This window comes from Melanotaenia boesemani, chromosome 9 (assembly GCF_017639745.1).
Source record: "Melanotaenia boesemani isolate fMelBoe1 chromosome 9, fMelBoe1.pri, whole genome shotgun sequence".
Taxonomy (NCBI): Eukaryota; Metazoa; Chordata; class Actinopteri; order Atheriniformes; family Melanotaeniidae; genus Melanotaenia; species Melanotaenia boesemani.
The window spans coordinates 21991507-22009285 of record NC_055690.1 but is presented as its reverse complement, the minus strand read 5'-3'; the positions used below and the strand labels follow the sequence as shown (position 1 = coordinate 22009285).

Below are 17779 nucleotides of genomic sequence, written 5' to 3'. Positions count from 1 at the left end.
CTAATGATGCAAAAATGAAGCAGTACCATCCCCACCAGTGGCTCACTTTACTAGCACTCTTAATGCATTAAGCTGTCACACATGATCAATACATCTGCGTTTTTAACATCTAACAGCGTAGAAAAGCCTGCTCACATGAATTCATGTGATTAGTTTAGCTTGTGTGTGGCTTTATGAGAAAAATCTAAACTCAAACACAAGCATACAGTATGAACAGGGAATACCCTGCAGCTATGCTATACTACACTAATCAGAAAGAAAACACCAAAGTGAGAGATACTCTTAACCCCAGTGTCAGAACAAATAAAAGCAACAAATACATACCTCTGTGTCATTATTAGTTTCTGAATTTGCTGCCATATTATTCCTTAAGACCCAAGGTGAAATTCTTTAGTTTCATCAACAAGACAGAATTAAGTGAAAAGGCCTTGGACGGCTCCTCAGACAGCTGCTCCTTTAGTCTCTGGGAATTACACGTTCAAAAGTACATCTACTTTTCTTGCCTTACTGTTAAGATAGCATCTGATTTTTTTCCCTACACATCCACTGACATTTAGTCTGGAGGCATCTTGCTTTAAACAGGTACAGCTTCAATCGCTACTGAATCTGGAGCGTTTTAAGAGCTCCACCCTACTCTTCAGTTTTAACCAATTAACAGCTCATATGCAGATGAGCAGCAGCAGTGTGTACTACATGTGCAACAGCCATTCTGCCTTGAGAAAAGGTGCAGATCTGTAGGGAGATCAACATCTGCTTTGTTGTCTTGATACAAGCCCGTCATGTCCTCATTTCTAAAGCTACACATGTCAGATCAGCACACACAAGCATCTCTGTGTACATATTAATGAAATGTCTGAAATGATGCAATAATAGATTAGTTTAAATTACAGCTTCATCATATAATAATGTGGTATAAATAACAACTACACAAAAAAAAAAAAAAAAAAAAATTGTGGTTGAATATCAAAGATAAGACAGTGGAGTGAAAATAACCTTTTACAATGGCCGTCACATCCAACCCAGACCTCCCAGCTGGCAGTGCCAGGGCCAAAGCAGCACAAGAGGATTGTGTGTGTGACTCTGTGTCTTTCTATGGAGGGGGGGGCGGTGGGGACTTGTGGCCTACATGCTACAAATAATCTTTTTAATCTAATACACACTTACTTTCTCTCTCACTCACACATGCATGCACACACAATTAAGGGCACAATGCTTTTTATTAATCTGGATCAATGACTTCTTTGCAAGCATGAGAATACTCGCTTATTCTTAGAATTAAGATTTAGTGATTAGGTTAGATTTTATACAGAAGTGCAGAGCTTGTGAGAGGATCGAAGTGAAAATGAAATTTGAGTTTCTTAAGTACACAAAAATAAGAATAACAATAAAAAACCAAAACATTTACGTAAAGCATTACAAGACTGTGTGACACACTCAGCAACAAAGCATAGCTTGACACTAGGCAACAAAGAAGTATATGAGCTTTGAAAAGCTCAGCTTATGTCTAGGCTGAGATTTAATCTTTCTTTAAGCTTTCTAATGGGGAGCAACAAAAACAAGAGCTGAATCCAGCTGAGAATTCATTTTCTGCTTATGGGAGAGAGAACGAAACGTAACATGATCCCAATCTTAATAGCTCTCACTGAAAGTGTGCCAACTTATACAACTATAATAAGTACCATAAGTAGTAGACAGAGCGCAGCACAAATAGCATCAGGTCAACAGACATGCCAGTTCAACAAACCACACAGTAGGCAAATTTCACTTAAACCCCCATTTAATGAGACATGCTCAGAAATGGAGATATACTTCCTGTATGGAAAGATGGTGTCTGGGGAGATGACTGCAGGTCTGCTTTAATCCTTTCTGGCTGGATCACAACATGAGGGTGATTATCATGGACTGTCTGAAAGGGCTGACGGTGCCCAGGGGATGCCTTTACTAACTAGTATGCTGGCCTAAATGCTTCAAGTACATGGACACAATGCACATACAGCTCAGACAGCAATGGGCTGCTGTGGAGGTCAAACTGCCCATCTTAATCAAATGTCTGTGTATGTTTACACACTAAAAGGTCGTCTGGTCCAGGGCCAGCAGGAGCTCAGTAAAGCCACTGGGCTCGGATGTTTAAGGAGGACTCAACAAACCAGAAAGAAGTAAGATATACACACTCAGTCTGCATGGTGCACAATTTTCTGTTATATGCTATGTGCTATGCAGAGGATGCAGCATTGGCAGAGTGGGTAGTGGAGCGAGGGCAGTGCCACCTGCTGCTCATGACTAGAAACAGTTTGTCTTTACTGGGGATGTACAGCAGAGATGCAAAAGTTCAGTCCTCAAGAGCTACTATCCTGTAACTTTTAGATACATCCTAAGTAGTGCAGGGATCCTTAGTCCTGGTCCTTGAGGGTGTGTGTCCTACAGGTTTTAGACGTTTCCCTGCTGCAACACACCGGACTTAAAGGTCCCATATTATGCAAAATTCACTTTTTAATGGTTTTGGAACAGTCATACTGGTCCCCCCGCATGTGTAGGAGACCCGTAGGTGTGAAACTCTTTCAGGCGCTCTCTCTCCCCCCTGCTCCACCTCTAGGGAAGTAAGCGCTGAAATGAGCTTGTTTGAAAGCGTGTACGTTATGACGTCATAAGGGACAATAACCACTCCCCACAGAGCGATGGACCCGTCTACCGGCTCTCAAAGCCCGCCCTCTAAAAATCACCTAGCGCCCAGTGTTTTTCCCTCTTCGGCAACCCTCGTTAGCGGACATGGCTAAGCGACAGAAGCACTGTTCTGTTTGTGGCTGCATAAATGAACACGAAAACGTTTTTTTACTTCCATCCACTGAACCCACGAGGACTGAGTGGATTAATTTTATTTTTGGAGGAAATGTACCCGGAAAACTTCCAAAGGTTTTGCATGTCTGTGGCCAGCATTTCAAAGAGGACTGTTTCCACAACATGGGGGCATGGAAAGCAGGCTTCGCCAACCGTTTGAAGCTGAAGCCAGGTTCAATACCAACTGTCCGTGACACAGCTGGAGAGGTAAGAGCTGGCAGTTATTTTATCGTTTCGGCCTTATTAGTCTGATAGCTTGAAAATATATTAACCTGTCAATCACCTCATGACGGGCGATGCGATGGGCGGAGCCAACAGCTGAGCTGCTCCACCAGGGTTCCGCCCACCATAAACGGCACATTTCTGAAGCTGCTAAAAAGAGGGAGGTGAAGAGAAGCCGCTGCACTCAAACTGAGGGTTGATTTGTCCATACCATGGCGGAAATATTTAATTTAGATATTAATGAATGGTCTCAGATTGGGAATAAAGTGTATAATATGGGACCTTTAAATAAATAGGTAAGTTTAAATCAGCTTTGTTACAGCAGGTAAACTTTTAAAACCTGCAGGACACCAGCCCCTGAGGACCAGGATTGAGGATCGTTCAAGTAGTGTGTGGACATAGATTGACAGACATTTTAATCTTTAAAAGCAAAAAATGTATAAACATTACTGATATTTCAAGTGTACACCATGATAGTGCTACAACACTGAACCTAAATTCCAAGCATGAATAGTTTAGACTTTACCTTGTGCAGATGCTTCATGTATCCAAGCACTCTGAGGACACAATGCAACCTTGTGTTTCGTAATGAAAACAAGAAATATGCAGTAAACATGCAGAAAATTTGAATTTGACACATTTTCTCTCCTTCGTGTCTGAGAAACTGGATGAAATGCCCTAAAAGTACAGTAAAACACAGAGTGTATACACTTGCTCCCATTTGAGGCTGATACCACCGTCTCTGCAGGAACATAAATATTGTTCCACAATAGTGAAGAACTAAGAGACGCTGGATTAGCTGAACTTACACTTCCTAGACTTCCTCCTCCATTCAATTAAGGATCTTTATCTGAAGCTGAGAGATTCCTGTTGGAGATGAACAAAAGCATTTTCTCACTTTGTTTTTTCCCCCTCAGAAAGGTGGCTTGGTGCAACAAAGTCTTTTGTGAGTTAGAGAAGGGGGGTTTCCACTGGAAGACTTAAAGAAAGGGAAAGGCCTTTCCAGATTCCAAGCTAGGTATTCCATTGTTTTATTTGTTTTAATAACAACACATACTACAAGTAGCTGTAACCTAAAGGTTTAAAGGTGTAAGAGGGACATGGCTGAAATTCTTTAGCCATGAGGAAGTGTTTAGATTTAGACATTAACCCTTGTGGTTTATCTAGTCTTTATGTACACTAACCCCACCAGCTTGCAAAGGGTGTGATATCCAGCTGGCTCAAAATTTGCCCCCCCCCCCCCCCCCAATTTGTGCTGATTTGCACAAATTCCCATAAAATCTGAGGTGACAATAGCATATAACAAAGGAAATTATGATCATATGAACTCTTATTAATTTTCGGATGTTTACACAATTGTGCTTGTTCTTTACTCACAACCAAAAAAGTCTGATCTGCATCATTTAGCAGTACCATGGATGGTATAATGTAACCTGGTGAAAATAAGAAAGGATTGTGTAAAACAAGCAGATATAGAGCTTATCTAAATCAGCGATACACACACATACACACACACCACTGAAATTACACTTCAAAAGCAACAACAAAAAGCTTGGTTTCCCTTGAACTGAGTAATTGCAAATTGTCCTGCTACCTTTGGCAAAAACCTGGACATTTTAATGACTTGTACTGTTTAGTCTCAGTCATCAGTCAAAATTAGAACCAGAAACTCACTCTCAGATAGCTGAGAAAACTGCTGCTGAGTCATGAAAAAACACCAGATCAAACTGCATGACTAGAATCTGGTGTTAAATAAAAGTGTTGGCATGTTGCACTCACAGAGCAGAGCAGAATACCTGTGGGACAAAAGGCGACAAACAAGCTCGACATCTGCTGAGAGCTGCACTCCATTTGCCCCAGTGAAAGGAAGTCACTGGGTTGCTGTGTGGCCCTGCTTCTGCTACGCTGAATTCCAGCCTGTCTAACTCCCACATTACACTAACACAAAACCACCTCGTGTGATTTTTGGCTCCTGCTGAGCCTTATCACAACACTACTGAAGTCTGAAGTCGGAGCCACATATCTGCTAAAACACAGCTGCATTGTGTCCTGAACAGATTGAATAAGAGAAATTACATCAGTGTCTGGACTAGGTTTCCTGCTTTCCCAAAGGTGGCAACTGAATGGAAACAAACCACAAAGTGGCAAAACTATTCTCAGATTCGTTACTTTTTCAGCAATAGCTTAGGAAACCGCAGCCAGGGCTGGCGGTGCTGGAAGTTGACTATTCATTACATCATTTGAAATTTAGATTAAATTGTTTGCCTTAAAGGCCCATCTTTGTTTGACGCAGAAGACAAATAATCAGACAGATGGACACTTTTGTCTGTCTCCTGGCCTGTTTACACGTGTAATTTGGTCCATTTCAGGGGTCTTGCAGATCAGTCGCTTGACGCAGCAAATGGAGTGATAGGAGCAAACCAGGGAAGAAGAAGAACAGGAAGAAGAAGCAGAAGAAAAAGAAGAAGAAGAAGAAGAGGACAACCATAGAGATGGCAGGAGCTTTTGAAGAAAGGCTGTATGAGTATGTCAGGTTTGTTGGGGGGTTGCAAACAACTCTACAGTGGTGCATTACCACCACCAACCAGTATCTGAAACTGTCATCAGACGTGAACTCTGAACTCAGCACTTTCCACTAGTGGATGAACTGAGTTAATGATCACAGCAACGTAAAAGATGAAAGGAATATGAGGGCGATGACGTATGACAATGATTTAAACGGACGTACCTATTAAGTAGGTAGGTAGTACATAGTGGGGGCGATGTAACTGATACTGGTGAAATATGCTCTACATTCAAGCGTAGGGTTACAGCATTGTGTTGCAGTTTCTCTTCCGAATCTTAAGATTGCAGTATGGCTGGTATCAGCTAGTAGCCTCCACCACGTAGAGTTCTTTTGGTGGTTCACTTCAGTTCGACAGCCATTGTTTCAGAACAACAATGGCTGCAGACAAGAAGGTGTCTTCACAAGCTTGTGGAAGCAAACAAAGTAATAAATAGTCTTTTATGTGTTGCTTTTACAAATAGCGGTTACCGTACAAATTCAGCAAGAAGATCCAGAAATCTGGAAACATGTCATCACAAACTGAGCAATCACAAGGGTGTGCTTCCATGTAACCGTGCTGCGTTGCAGGAGTGCACGTCAGGCCTGGAAGAGGTGCATGTCGCCATAACTGACGTTGCTGGTGCCGTGCAAGAATAAATCCAGCTTTAAGTGTAATATGAAAGAAATTTCAAGGAAATATTCGGTAAAAAACAGCCTCCAATGTTAATTCTATATCAGCTAAGGTTGTGTGTGTGTTTTTTTTTTATAAAATCATAAATAAGGAATATATATCAGGTCCACATTCATCTTAATTTATGATACAATAATAATTCATAACCTTCAAAGATTGATTTTCTAGTATCTGCATTTTGAATATGAAGCTGCAAGTTTGTTAGTCTTGTGAGATGTTTACTGCCATACATGACTATATTTAGTTAGGCCAGACCTCAGCTGATCAGCTGTGAGTCACAGTTCCGCTTTTCTAATCAGAAATACAAGTAACACTTGTACAGTTACTGCGAAAAACTGGTAAAACATGGATGTTCTTTAAAGGGAAAAAAATTGTAAATGAAGATAAAGTGAGGTGATGTAAAAATCAAGACGGACAGTTTTTGCTTAGATCATTAAAACTTTGAGGGCGCTGGAGCCCATCCCAGCAACAACCAGGCATGAGATAGGATGCCCTCTGGACAGGTTGCCAGTCCATCACAGATTATATGATACAACTTACTGGATTGAACTGGATTGTAATTTTATTAAATTTGACTATACCTAACTGGACTTAGTGAACTGTTGCATTTTTTAAGTGCCCTGATATTACTTTTAATGTAAATAGCCTTTTAACTAAATTAAAATGATTAAATAAATGGTCAGTGTACACCGCACACTCCTGATACAGCTTTTATAATATTGTAAGCATCAACACTATACAGTAAAGTTTTCTTAAAGTGAGAACAAGTGAAACCCTTATTGAGCAGAAAAAGCCTGAGCATGTGAGGAAGTCATCCTCTGCACAAAACCCTTTCCAACAAAAGCACCATTTTTTAACATGCCCCATGTAAACATCCTTTGGTGTGTGGACTTTTATCAATACAGTGTAATGATAAATTTACAACAGGTTAACATTTTATCTTTAAATTAATGTGACTTTAGTGTTTTCTCCATATCTGATCCTTCTGTATCTTTATAAAGTGCAAAGCTGCCTTGGTTTCACATTTCCTAGTCCAACTTCTTGCTATTGTAACTGATTAATTTGGATGTGAAAGTGTTAGGCCAATCAGATTTTTAAAAGATTGAAGCTCTCTAAACGGAATAATGCAGTTTTGGAGTGAATCACTCCTGCATGTACACATGCAACTAGTGTTAAATAGACTAAGGTATGCCACAGATGCTACAAAGTTCCATTTTTTGCATCTTCCTTTAAAAACAGTAAAAAGTGGGTTTACATTAAGCCAAACAGCCAAATTCAGAATAAAGATGCTCTCAGTTATGTCTTATTTTTTTTTTGCTTCTTCTGTCTACATGGTTAGATGTGTCAGGAGTCTGTGTCAACTCATGGCTGCCTAAAGCATATACAAACACAGCCCAAAAAGCAAGGGAATTTATGTTTGGTGGATGATTTCTTTGTTGTAACAATGCTTTTTGGTAATAAATTTTATCCAGTCAGAAAAGTCTGTTTATTTTTATTTTAGATAGGGCCAGATTTGTAAGAAAAAGGCATTTGTAGGATAAGCAGATGAGTTGAGTATGTGTGTTGTGCCCATGAAAAACCTGCCAAATATTCGCTGCTAATAGCAAACAGCTTTTTCTGCCATTGCCTCTTTTTTGGTGTCCTTTATTGGGTTGGATGATTGAAGCCTGAAGAAACAAAACATATTGGCAATTTAACATTTTATCCATTATGGCAGGCCTCCTGGTAGATCTGTGAAACTTGAGATTGGCTGTGCGCAGTACATTTCAGATTGTCTGGGTAGAGAGCTGCCGTCTATATCCTGGTATGGGCCCAGTTCAGATCAGTCAAATGTAGCATGCTTGGAGCAGACACGAACTGACCGCTGTAGCAGGAAAACATGCTAACAAGTGCTGCTAATCAGACATCTGATGGTCAACACCCGGGGCACCAGAAGCTCAAAACAATAGTCAATAGCAGAACACGATGTTTGTCATTGGCAGAGAAAATGTGGCAAATATTTCATGGGCACAACCCACACACTCAACTCTGATGCTCATCCCTCAAATGCATTTTCCTTACAAATGTGGCACCATTTAGTATCAGTTTTACTGCCGAACGGCACTGTTACAACAAAGAAGTAATCTATCAAATACAAATTTCCGTACTTCTTGTGCTAAGTTTAGATAGATCTTTCACTGCACATACAGGTAAAATTTAAGGATTTCTGTTCATTTTAAAGGGTTCAGAGATATGTCATTCTAGAAATCGTATTCTCAACAGATAGCATTGGTAGGTTTGGTAGTGCCCGACTGGCCTGTGCTCTGATGTGAAGCACACATAATTGTTCCCTTCCTCTTTCCCTTTCCATCTGTTCTCCTCCCGGATGTAATCCTCCTCTCTCTAATCTTGATGCCCAAAAAGACACACATATTAAAAATCTTTGAAAGCTCAACATGAGCAAAAATGGGATGCTTAGCCAATTTACTCATGTGATGCCAGTGGCTTCTGCACATACATCTCAAACATCTGTTGTGCAAGCTAACAAGCATGCCTCCCTTCACATGGGATTCACAAACTCCTCTAGCACATGTTTGATTAACCTCTCTGGTTTGTCTGTTCTGTCTACTGTACAGCTGGGTGAAATTACTGCACATCTGTCTGCCGGGTAGTGAAAAAGCACCTGCATCTTACAGGTCTATGAAGTCTAACACTGCCACCAGGACATCCTCAAGAGAAGCACATAACAGGTAAAGCAGATAGTGAGGAAAGATAATCATTAGCACATTTATTAAAAGCACTGTGGTTTAGAAAACACAATCTAGTTAGATAACAAAAGGTACAAAAAAGCAGATGTCTGATTCTATACTGAGGGTTTAGCTAGTGTTGCAAAGCCCATTTAATTTCTCATCACAATGCAGATGACATGTTACACTTACCGTTCTGCAGATGGCCATGACACACACACACACACATACACGACCCAGCAACGATGCCAGTCAACTGTAAGCGGCTCCAGGTCTGTGCGGACAAATCTTTTGTCTCCAGCTGCAGCAGAGTTGCACAGTCTTACAGCCAGAAATTAATAACGTAAGGCTGCACGTACACATTGGTCTTGACTGCTGGTGATACAAAACAGCAGTAATAATACAGGTAAATACAATAGAGAGACTGGCTTACAGTGAGAGAGAAAAATGAAACAAAAAGCTCATCAGATACACTTGCACACCCAAAAATTCTTGAAGGAGATGAGTTAAAAACATTGGGGATTAAATAGACCAAATAAATCAAGAGGTAACAGAGATCAGAGAACAAGCTGTAAAACAACAATGACAGAGATGGCACCACTGACTTCTCAGACCACACCCTTCACTAGGGTTGGGGATCCTAGTGAAAATTCATTTAAATTTGAAACGAGTCCGAGGGCTGAGTTCCAGTTATTGATCTTATGCATTACGATGCAGCTTTAAAAAAAAAAATTATACTCTCTCTCTATATATATATTGCATTCTTAGCTTGACTGTTTAGCCTAACCTCTTGCGTCTGCACCCTCTGGTAGCAGGAGTTAAGGAGTTAACGTCCAGTTTTACGGGTGTAAGTGTCAGGTCTCACGTCAGGGGAACCTTTGCACCTTTATTTGGTTTGCTTTCACACTGCACTTTATTCAAGAGGTCTAAACCACCTGGACAATGTCATGTAGTTACAACAGCTGCTTACTAGGGGAGGTATTCCCTGAAATAACCACTGACAAAAGAAAAAGAAAAAGAAAATCTGGCTCATTGATTGGCCAGACCGGAAAATGGCTCGTTCACTGCAAGTAAACATTGAGGAAGAATACATTTATTACATGTTAACTTGATTTTAAACTGATGTCAGAAATCTGCTTAAGAAAATACTGCAATGTTTCAATTAGAAATCCTGTCAGTGAAACACAATTACATACATAGTCTACCTCTGACTTAACTGACAGCAGTTTTTAACACTTAATTTTCTCTCAAGTAGTAAACGCCAAAGCCACAGTACACACCCTGTGATTTTTCTGAAAAAGAAAGAAAATAAGAGACGTTGGGTTACAGAATGAACATCCATCTTCTGTGTAAAAGCTGCAGAAAGGATTTTCACCACTGAGTTGTCTTTAATTATAATCGGTAACTCATTAATGGTTTTTGTGTTGGGATATATTCAGCAACACAGGCTAATATTTATTTACTCAAAGCTATTTTTGTCAGTTACACATAGAGCTAGCAATATTTAGAACTTGTGTTATAAAGTGAATAAATATATTATAAAGTTATAAAGTGAGTAAATTTGAACAAAACTTTAATACTCACTGAAAAAAATAGCTAAATCTGCACTTTTCAATAATCAATGAACCACTTAAAAAAAATGTGCACACATTAGTGACATGAATACTGCTGCTGCTTTCTGAAGAGTGCTGCGTAAATTAGTTTAATAGCTTTTAGCATTGCTGCTGCTAAGGAGTAAGAATATTGTGAAAGAAAACTGCTGCTTGAGTCGACGTGGAAGTTGAAATCCACTGAGTATTTATCTTAATTAAAACTGCAGCAATTTGTGTTAAAGTCTTGTTGAACAGAACAAAATCTTAGTTTTATGTAGGTTCAATCCTACTGGGGAGAAACACATGAAAAAACAGAAGATGAAGTATAAAGACTTTTTTTTTTAAAGGTAATGAATTATAAAAGACCATGATTGTACTTTTTATTGTCTACTTCACACTCGATACAAAAAGTAAAACATTCAGCTGCTATTTCTACATCTAGTGATTTAACCACATGTTAAATACTGTTATTAAACTGATGACAGCAGTTCTAGCATTGTTCTGTCTTATTCAATATTCTATATTCTGTATACAAGTTTTTCTATGCTCAACCAAAAAAAACAACAATGGCAGCAGGTGGAAGGTAGCATCCAAACACATGCATGTTAGGTTAGGTAAACAGGTCTCTCTTGTAAATGAGACTGTGTGTTTTAATGGGACTACCTGTATAAATAATGGTTAATAATAAATAGTACTGATACACCTTTGTGGCCAAATCTAACAGAATTTCTCTGCGTCCAGCTCTAATTTCCACTAAAGTCCATCAAAGTAGCTTTACAAGAAACTGATGCGTAAAATAAGTTCCAAAACTAGAGAGGAAATACCTTCTAGAATAACCCAACAACATCAAATTACTTTTCAAAAAAATACATTAATTGTAGTGTCAACAAATAAAGAGGCAAAGCATTAAAACTGTGCCAAAAACTATGGTAACGTAAAAATGCTCAGACCTTATACATTTAAATTATAAATAGTAACAGTAGGTCTATAAATAAAATATTTTAACCACCCATTTATCAATTTATCTACTGTATGCTATCTTATCCATCCATTTGTCAATCTGTGAAAGACTAAAGTCGGCTCTCTGTGCTTAGCTGACTTGACTTTGCCTAATGAAACCATTATGAAACATTTTCTTAAGCATTTTATTCCTTTCTTATGGATATCTTTATCACAATGCCTACTGGGCCCTTTCTACTTACTTGGTGTTAAGAGTTCTTTTAAATACTGTAACTCTTCGACCATTTACACTATTGATGTAATTCTATCAGATTATGAAAGCTCAGAAGCGCAGCTCTGCGCTGACATTACAGTACCACAATGTGCTGCTGGTATGTGGCAGGTTAAGGTTCATTAAAAGACAAGAAGAAGCTGATTTTGGATAAGGCAGGGGAAATGTCACTTTTCATGTTACAACCTTGTGTTTGTGGTGTAATAAATGACTAACTCATCCTCTGTGTGCCTATCTGAAACACGGAGCTGCCGGTAGCCTCGGCCATTGGAAAACAGCAACTAGTCCAAACCACTTTGAAGAATACATGGGAGTGGGGAAGGGTGGTTTCATAATCTTTCACCAGTTAAAAAACACGTCTTATGTTTATAATTTGCACCACTTGTGTTGTGCTATATTGAGCATTATAATATTATTATGAAAAGAATTATTTGTGTTTACAATAATTTTGGGGGGGGCAACTTTATGAAAGGGGGGGATCACATCCACTGTGTCCCCCCCAGGATTTCTGCCTATGTTACTAAGACTAAGCTCCTTCACAGAAGGAGAAGGATAGAAAGGATGGTGAAGAGTAGTGATGTGGGATACCACTCATTTTCTTTCAGTACAGTACAGAAACATAAAAAGAGTAGAAAGGAAGCGGTAGTTAAATTTTTATAGAATACTTTGTGACTCAAATTGAATTTTCCAGTAAAATGCATAAATGTATAAATGCCACAATAACTGCATGTTTGTCAACACCTAGATATTAAAATATTTTGTTAATCATCAGTCTAAACACATTAGAGGGACTGATGTTATTTATCTTTCTATCCTAATAAATATTTTTCATCTGTATTTTTATTTTTTTAAAAACCCTGCAATGGCTCTTTTACTGAATTTTTAATGACACCAGCCTCTGCAGATCCTTACCTGCTAAATCTAGGCCTATTGAATTAATGTGAGTTGATCTCAAGGACACATATCACTCCAAGCTGAACTCATACAGATATTTATTGCAGCATTTTCATATTTCATAACCACATTTTATACAGTACATACCAAAACAGGATGCAATAGTCTTAAGAACAAGGGGAACTCTTGTTGTTTGAACATCAACACAAAAACCTGATCCTAGCAGGTAGATGAAAATCACTTTCCCTACATTTAGCATCTGTGGTACAGAGCTCCACATTTTCTCCCTCTGAATAGTGGTTTGTACCTGGATGCAAGAAAATGAAGAGATACGTGTCTCGCCCTTACAGCAACTGTCCATCTCCTCTCCTCCTCTTCCTCGTCATAATTTAATTATATAGTATGTTATGGTTGACTATTAGATGTTTAAGGAGGGTTGTGGTGTTGCTACAATACCTCTATGTCTTTCCACACACATCATACATCGCACAGTTGCTGTTCAGCTCCACACGTGGTGCTACAGACTGAGTGAGTGAGAGATGAACTGCTGTGCTGTGCCATTTCACTTATGACTTTGGCAGGTGGAAGAAAAAAGTAGTTCCTACCAAATGGGTATAATTTAGAAAAGATCAAATTTTGCTGAGAGGTCATCTCGTGTCTACATACTCAAGAGATTCAACATAATCCACTTTCTGGAACAGGCCCTGGGGTCTTTAAATAACTAACTAACTAACTAACTAAACAAACAAAACAAACAAACAAACAAATAAATAAATAAAAACAACCAGCAAATAAACAAAAACAGGGATGGATAAATAAGAAATGTGTAGTGAGCACACAGAAATGATGCAGACTACGAACATTTATTTGCAGTACTGTTCATGTCGGTACGGCTAGTTAGAGCTAAATATTGTCTATTAATTATTGGATGTTCTCCAGTAGCCTGAAACAAACACACTAAACAATCTTGGCTCAAGAGCATAGAAATAAAGTGGATTCTGACTTGAAAGAATATTTTTATACCTGGCATGAAAAGGGTTAGCTGATATTACTGAGCTAATTTTTTCCACTGATGGAGCTGCCTTTGTGATGTACTTCACTGTGATTGCCTTGGGTTTTTGTGGCTACTGGGAACAGTGCCATCTAAGCCACCATGGTTCAATGTGACAGTGATGTGGCTAGAAGGATGTGGGTGAGGGGAAAGTATGGAGGCATTAACAACAATAACAGGATGATAGAAAGAAAGGGGAAAAAAAGCTCTGAGCAGAGTAGGCACTGATGCAGAGATCAAGATATTACAGGCCAATGATAAAACTGTATCTCATAGTTATACATGGGGGTTGTTTTATTTTTCTTTTTTTTCTCTGTGGCTTGATTTACCCCGTTACATCAGGGAAATGCTGAAAACCTGCAGGACACCGGCCCTCGAGGTCCGGAGTTTGACACCCTGGACTAAAATGACCAGAAAATGTGATAAATAAATATTTAAATAACCTTTTAATTAAAATAAACAGAATAGCTTCTTTTAGTGGGAATAGCATACATTACCAGTTTTACGGCCAATTTCCACTGGATGCTTGTGCGCCGCGTTCTGGCTGTGCTGGAACGAGCTTAAGTTTTCCCAGCACATCCAGAACGCGTCAAGCTCAGCAATTCAGATAAGGCCATACAGGAAATCAAAGAAGGGAGCAGTGTAAAGCATCCGGTAAATTTAAAAATAAAAGCCCCTGTGCAGATTTGCAATCACTGAACTATGTAAACATTATGTCATTAATGGGCAGAGGATATCAGTGTTATCTTTTATATTCATCATGGATGACAAGACATTTATCCTGTAAGTGGAGAATCAAAAGGTTTTGATACGCTCCTGGTGTGAGCTAACGTGCTACGGAGGTCAGAATGAACGGGTGTGCAGCTGAAACGCGGCTCACACGGACCAGGTAGAAATTGTAGGTAGCTCAGAAACTGGTAGGACTAGGCTACCATGTAAACAAACACCATTTAAGAAATAAACAAATAAATAAAAACAAAAAAAACAAAAAACAAAAAACAAAAAAAAAACTGTAGGCAAAAATCAACTCACCTTTAAGCCTAGCATCCCTATGGGATATTATTTTCCTCACCCCCAACCTCTTTTTGTGAAAATTTCCTCTGCCTCTCCTTGCTGCGACATCTTTTACAATACACATGCCCTCTGTTGTGCTTTGACGGGCCGGTGCTTGGTGACGAAGCCTGCCTGGTCTGTGTTTGTGATTGGTTAGGAGGAAGCAATGACTGTAGCTAAACAACAGGCTATAAAGACAAAGGAAGGAAAACATGTACATCAATGGCGAATCAAATGGACTATTTCTGTCCTGGATACATAACAATGGTTGTGGCACTAAAGCACATGGAGTGAGCGTTTTGATGGTTGAAGTTAACGAGAGGAGCGAGGAACATGTAGAACTTGTCGCTCAACAGAACAGCATGTCGGCTATTTCAAACTACATTGGTTAGAGGAGAGATGACACACTACAAACCCAGGTAGTCTGCAAGACATGTTGAATACTTGTGCCAAACACCAGGGGACACATGTTTAAATCTCCACTGCCATCTACAGTACAACCACAAGGAGCTATAGACGAACCTCCCCCACGTTTTATGTTTTGCACTACTGCCTTTATTGTGAATCCTAATTACCTTGTATTTTCCGTAAAAGGACAGAGATATTGATATCTGGACTGATGTTAGACATTAGCCAGCAGAGTATGGAAAAAAAGCAGCAGCTTTTATTTATTTAATTTATCGCAGATCATATCGTCATTGCAACTTTCAACAGTGTTATCACATATCTCCTGTTTTCCTGATATAGCGCAGCCGTAGTCATGATGTACTGACTGGGTGTCAGTGGCATTAATCTGACAGGATTATACTGAGTTCTACAGACTATCTGTGACGGTGGTTGTGTTATTTGTTTAAATCTGGGTGGGACAGTCGGGCTAGGGTGTCTCTGCATTAAGCTGGGAACTCCAGATGTGTGTCAGTCCGCGTTTACGTTATCTGACACTTGGGTGTCTCTTTATTTAGCTGAGCGAGTGGTCATATTAATGACAGCGCTGCCATTGTTTACCCAGCAGCTGAGCCGTACTAGTTATATTAGTCCAATGAGCTGTATCTGGAATGTAAAGACAATCAAAATGATTTTTTAAGAGAAATAAACACCATCACACATGTATTCCTATAAAAATGGTCAATGGGATTATTATGCTTTAGTAGCCTCCGAGACTGTTAGCTTTTCATTAATGGAGGAAAAGAACATTTCATAGATTTGTTTTGAACAAATGTAATAATTATGCCTTGCTTTTAATTTGGTTGGAATTTCATAGGAACCTCAAACATGCATGCTATACAAATAGACATAGGCTATTTCACTGCAGGCAAACGTGGGCCAAACCCAACTTTTTTGCCCATATGTGACCCATTTATAATTTATTATTATTATTATTATTATTTTTTTTCTTTTTTGAGAATCTTAATAACCTAAATTAGGGATCTCCAACAAGGTTTTGGATTCTACCCTCATGCAACACACCTGACTCAAATCACTGGGTCATTAACAGGCTTGTGCAGAGGTGTGTTGTAGTAGGAGACATCCAAAACCTGCAGGACAGTAGCTCATGAGGACCGGAGTTGGAGACCTAAATCCTATTTTTTCCAATCGGACCCAGACCACTTTCATATGTGGTCTTAAATGGGATAAATATCTTGCAGTGTTCATGGAGTCAACCTGCAGAATACACTTCTGTCTGACATTTTCCTATAGTACCATTTAAAGAATTATTTCATTACAATCCTAAAAACAGGGTGTTAAGTTTAACAACACAATTCTGATCCTGAATTTCAGTGTATGAACAACTGGATCAAGTAAAAATGTCAGTTCGATAAGGATATGCTGCAGAGTGTACACAGTCAAAAATAAAACTTCTGCAGTAACATCAGAGAGCAAACATGGGAATGGGTTCACAGCATTGTAGAGTGAGTGAGTAAGTAAAGTCTCAGCACCATTAAACAGTATAGCAGCCGGCCTTCCCACTAGATGCCCTGTTCATATCTAGTGTTGAAAGCAGCATATACGCCCACGGCTGTTGCTTATAAAATAAACATTGACAATGTATTTGCAATGAAAGGTAACAGTACATATTGCCAGCCAATGCCCCATTAACAGAAATGGATTGTTATCATTTACAAAGGGGGGAAAAAGTATTACAATGCTTTACATCTAACCAATCAAGAAATATATCAAAATATTTTACACTGCAAATGTTTTACCTTATAAATAAAAAAAAGACATAAATTGGTGGGGATGTTGAGGAGATACTCCATGGAAAAAATACTTTCTAGTAGTGAATAAATGTATGCAGCAGGACAACAGTTGGCACTTTCTGCAGAGAAATCTGAAGCAGTGGTACCCCAGCCTCACAGAACAGGCAGCCTATGAGTGAAGCTTTACGTACAAGATTAAAAATGTGAAAAATGCAGAATTCCAGGGGTGACTTTTCCCTCTTGTTCCTCTCCATCAGTTGGAACCAGGAATCTGATTGCTGACCTTAGTCCGAATTCTCAGGCTAGCTCTATTAATAGCCCAGACACTAGCAAGCACAACACTCCTCAGTCAGCAGTTTGACTTTTAGTCTGGCTCTGGATGATCCAAGCTGTTGATTCAGTATAACAAGCTTCTCCTTCTACAATCTCAGCTTACTGAAGTTAGTCATTTATGAGAGAAGGTTCATTCCACCTAAGATAAACTAAATCTGACATTTCAGTTTCTATATTTTTCTTCTATAAAATGTCAACATTGCCATCAGATGATACAACAGAGAAATGGGGCACCAATTTGGGCACAACTCCCAGGGAAACTGGGCAGACATGCAAGAGAGACTCTGCTGAACCATAACCATGCTGTGAGGAAACTGGGCTTTTGTCCGGAAAACAGAAAGGTATTCAGAGAGAGTAATGCAGCTCCAGCACTAACAAGAGCTAGCTGTAAATCAGTCAAAAACTGGC

The 17779-nt window shown here is 39.2% G+C and overlaps 1 protein-coding gene across 2 annotated transcripts in view; it reads right to left on the bottom strand.

The window, feature by feature from the left end:
• The window catches only part of sept4b (septin 4b), a 51375-nt gene that overhangs the window by 14448 nt on the left and 19148 nt on the right, over nt 1-17779 (bottom strand). Inside the window, exon 1 of one of the 2 annotated variants that reach the window (XM_041994525.1) lies at nt 325-513. The exons of the other annotated variant lie outside the window; for it this stretch is intronic. Coding sequence (XP_041850459.1) covers nt 325-360 — 36 coding nt within the window. The 5' untranslated portion in view covers nt 361-513. Of the gene's footprint in view, nt 1-324; nt 514-17779 lie in introns of those variants that run through there. 2 annotated transcript variants of the gene reach the window in all.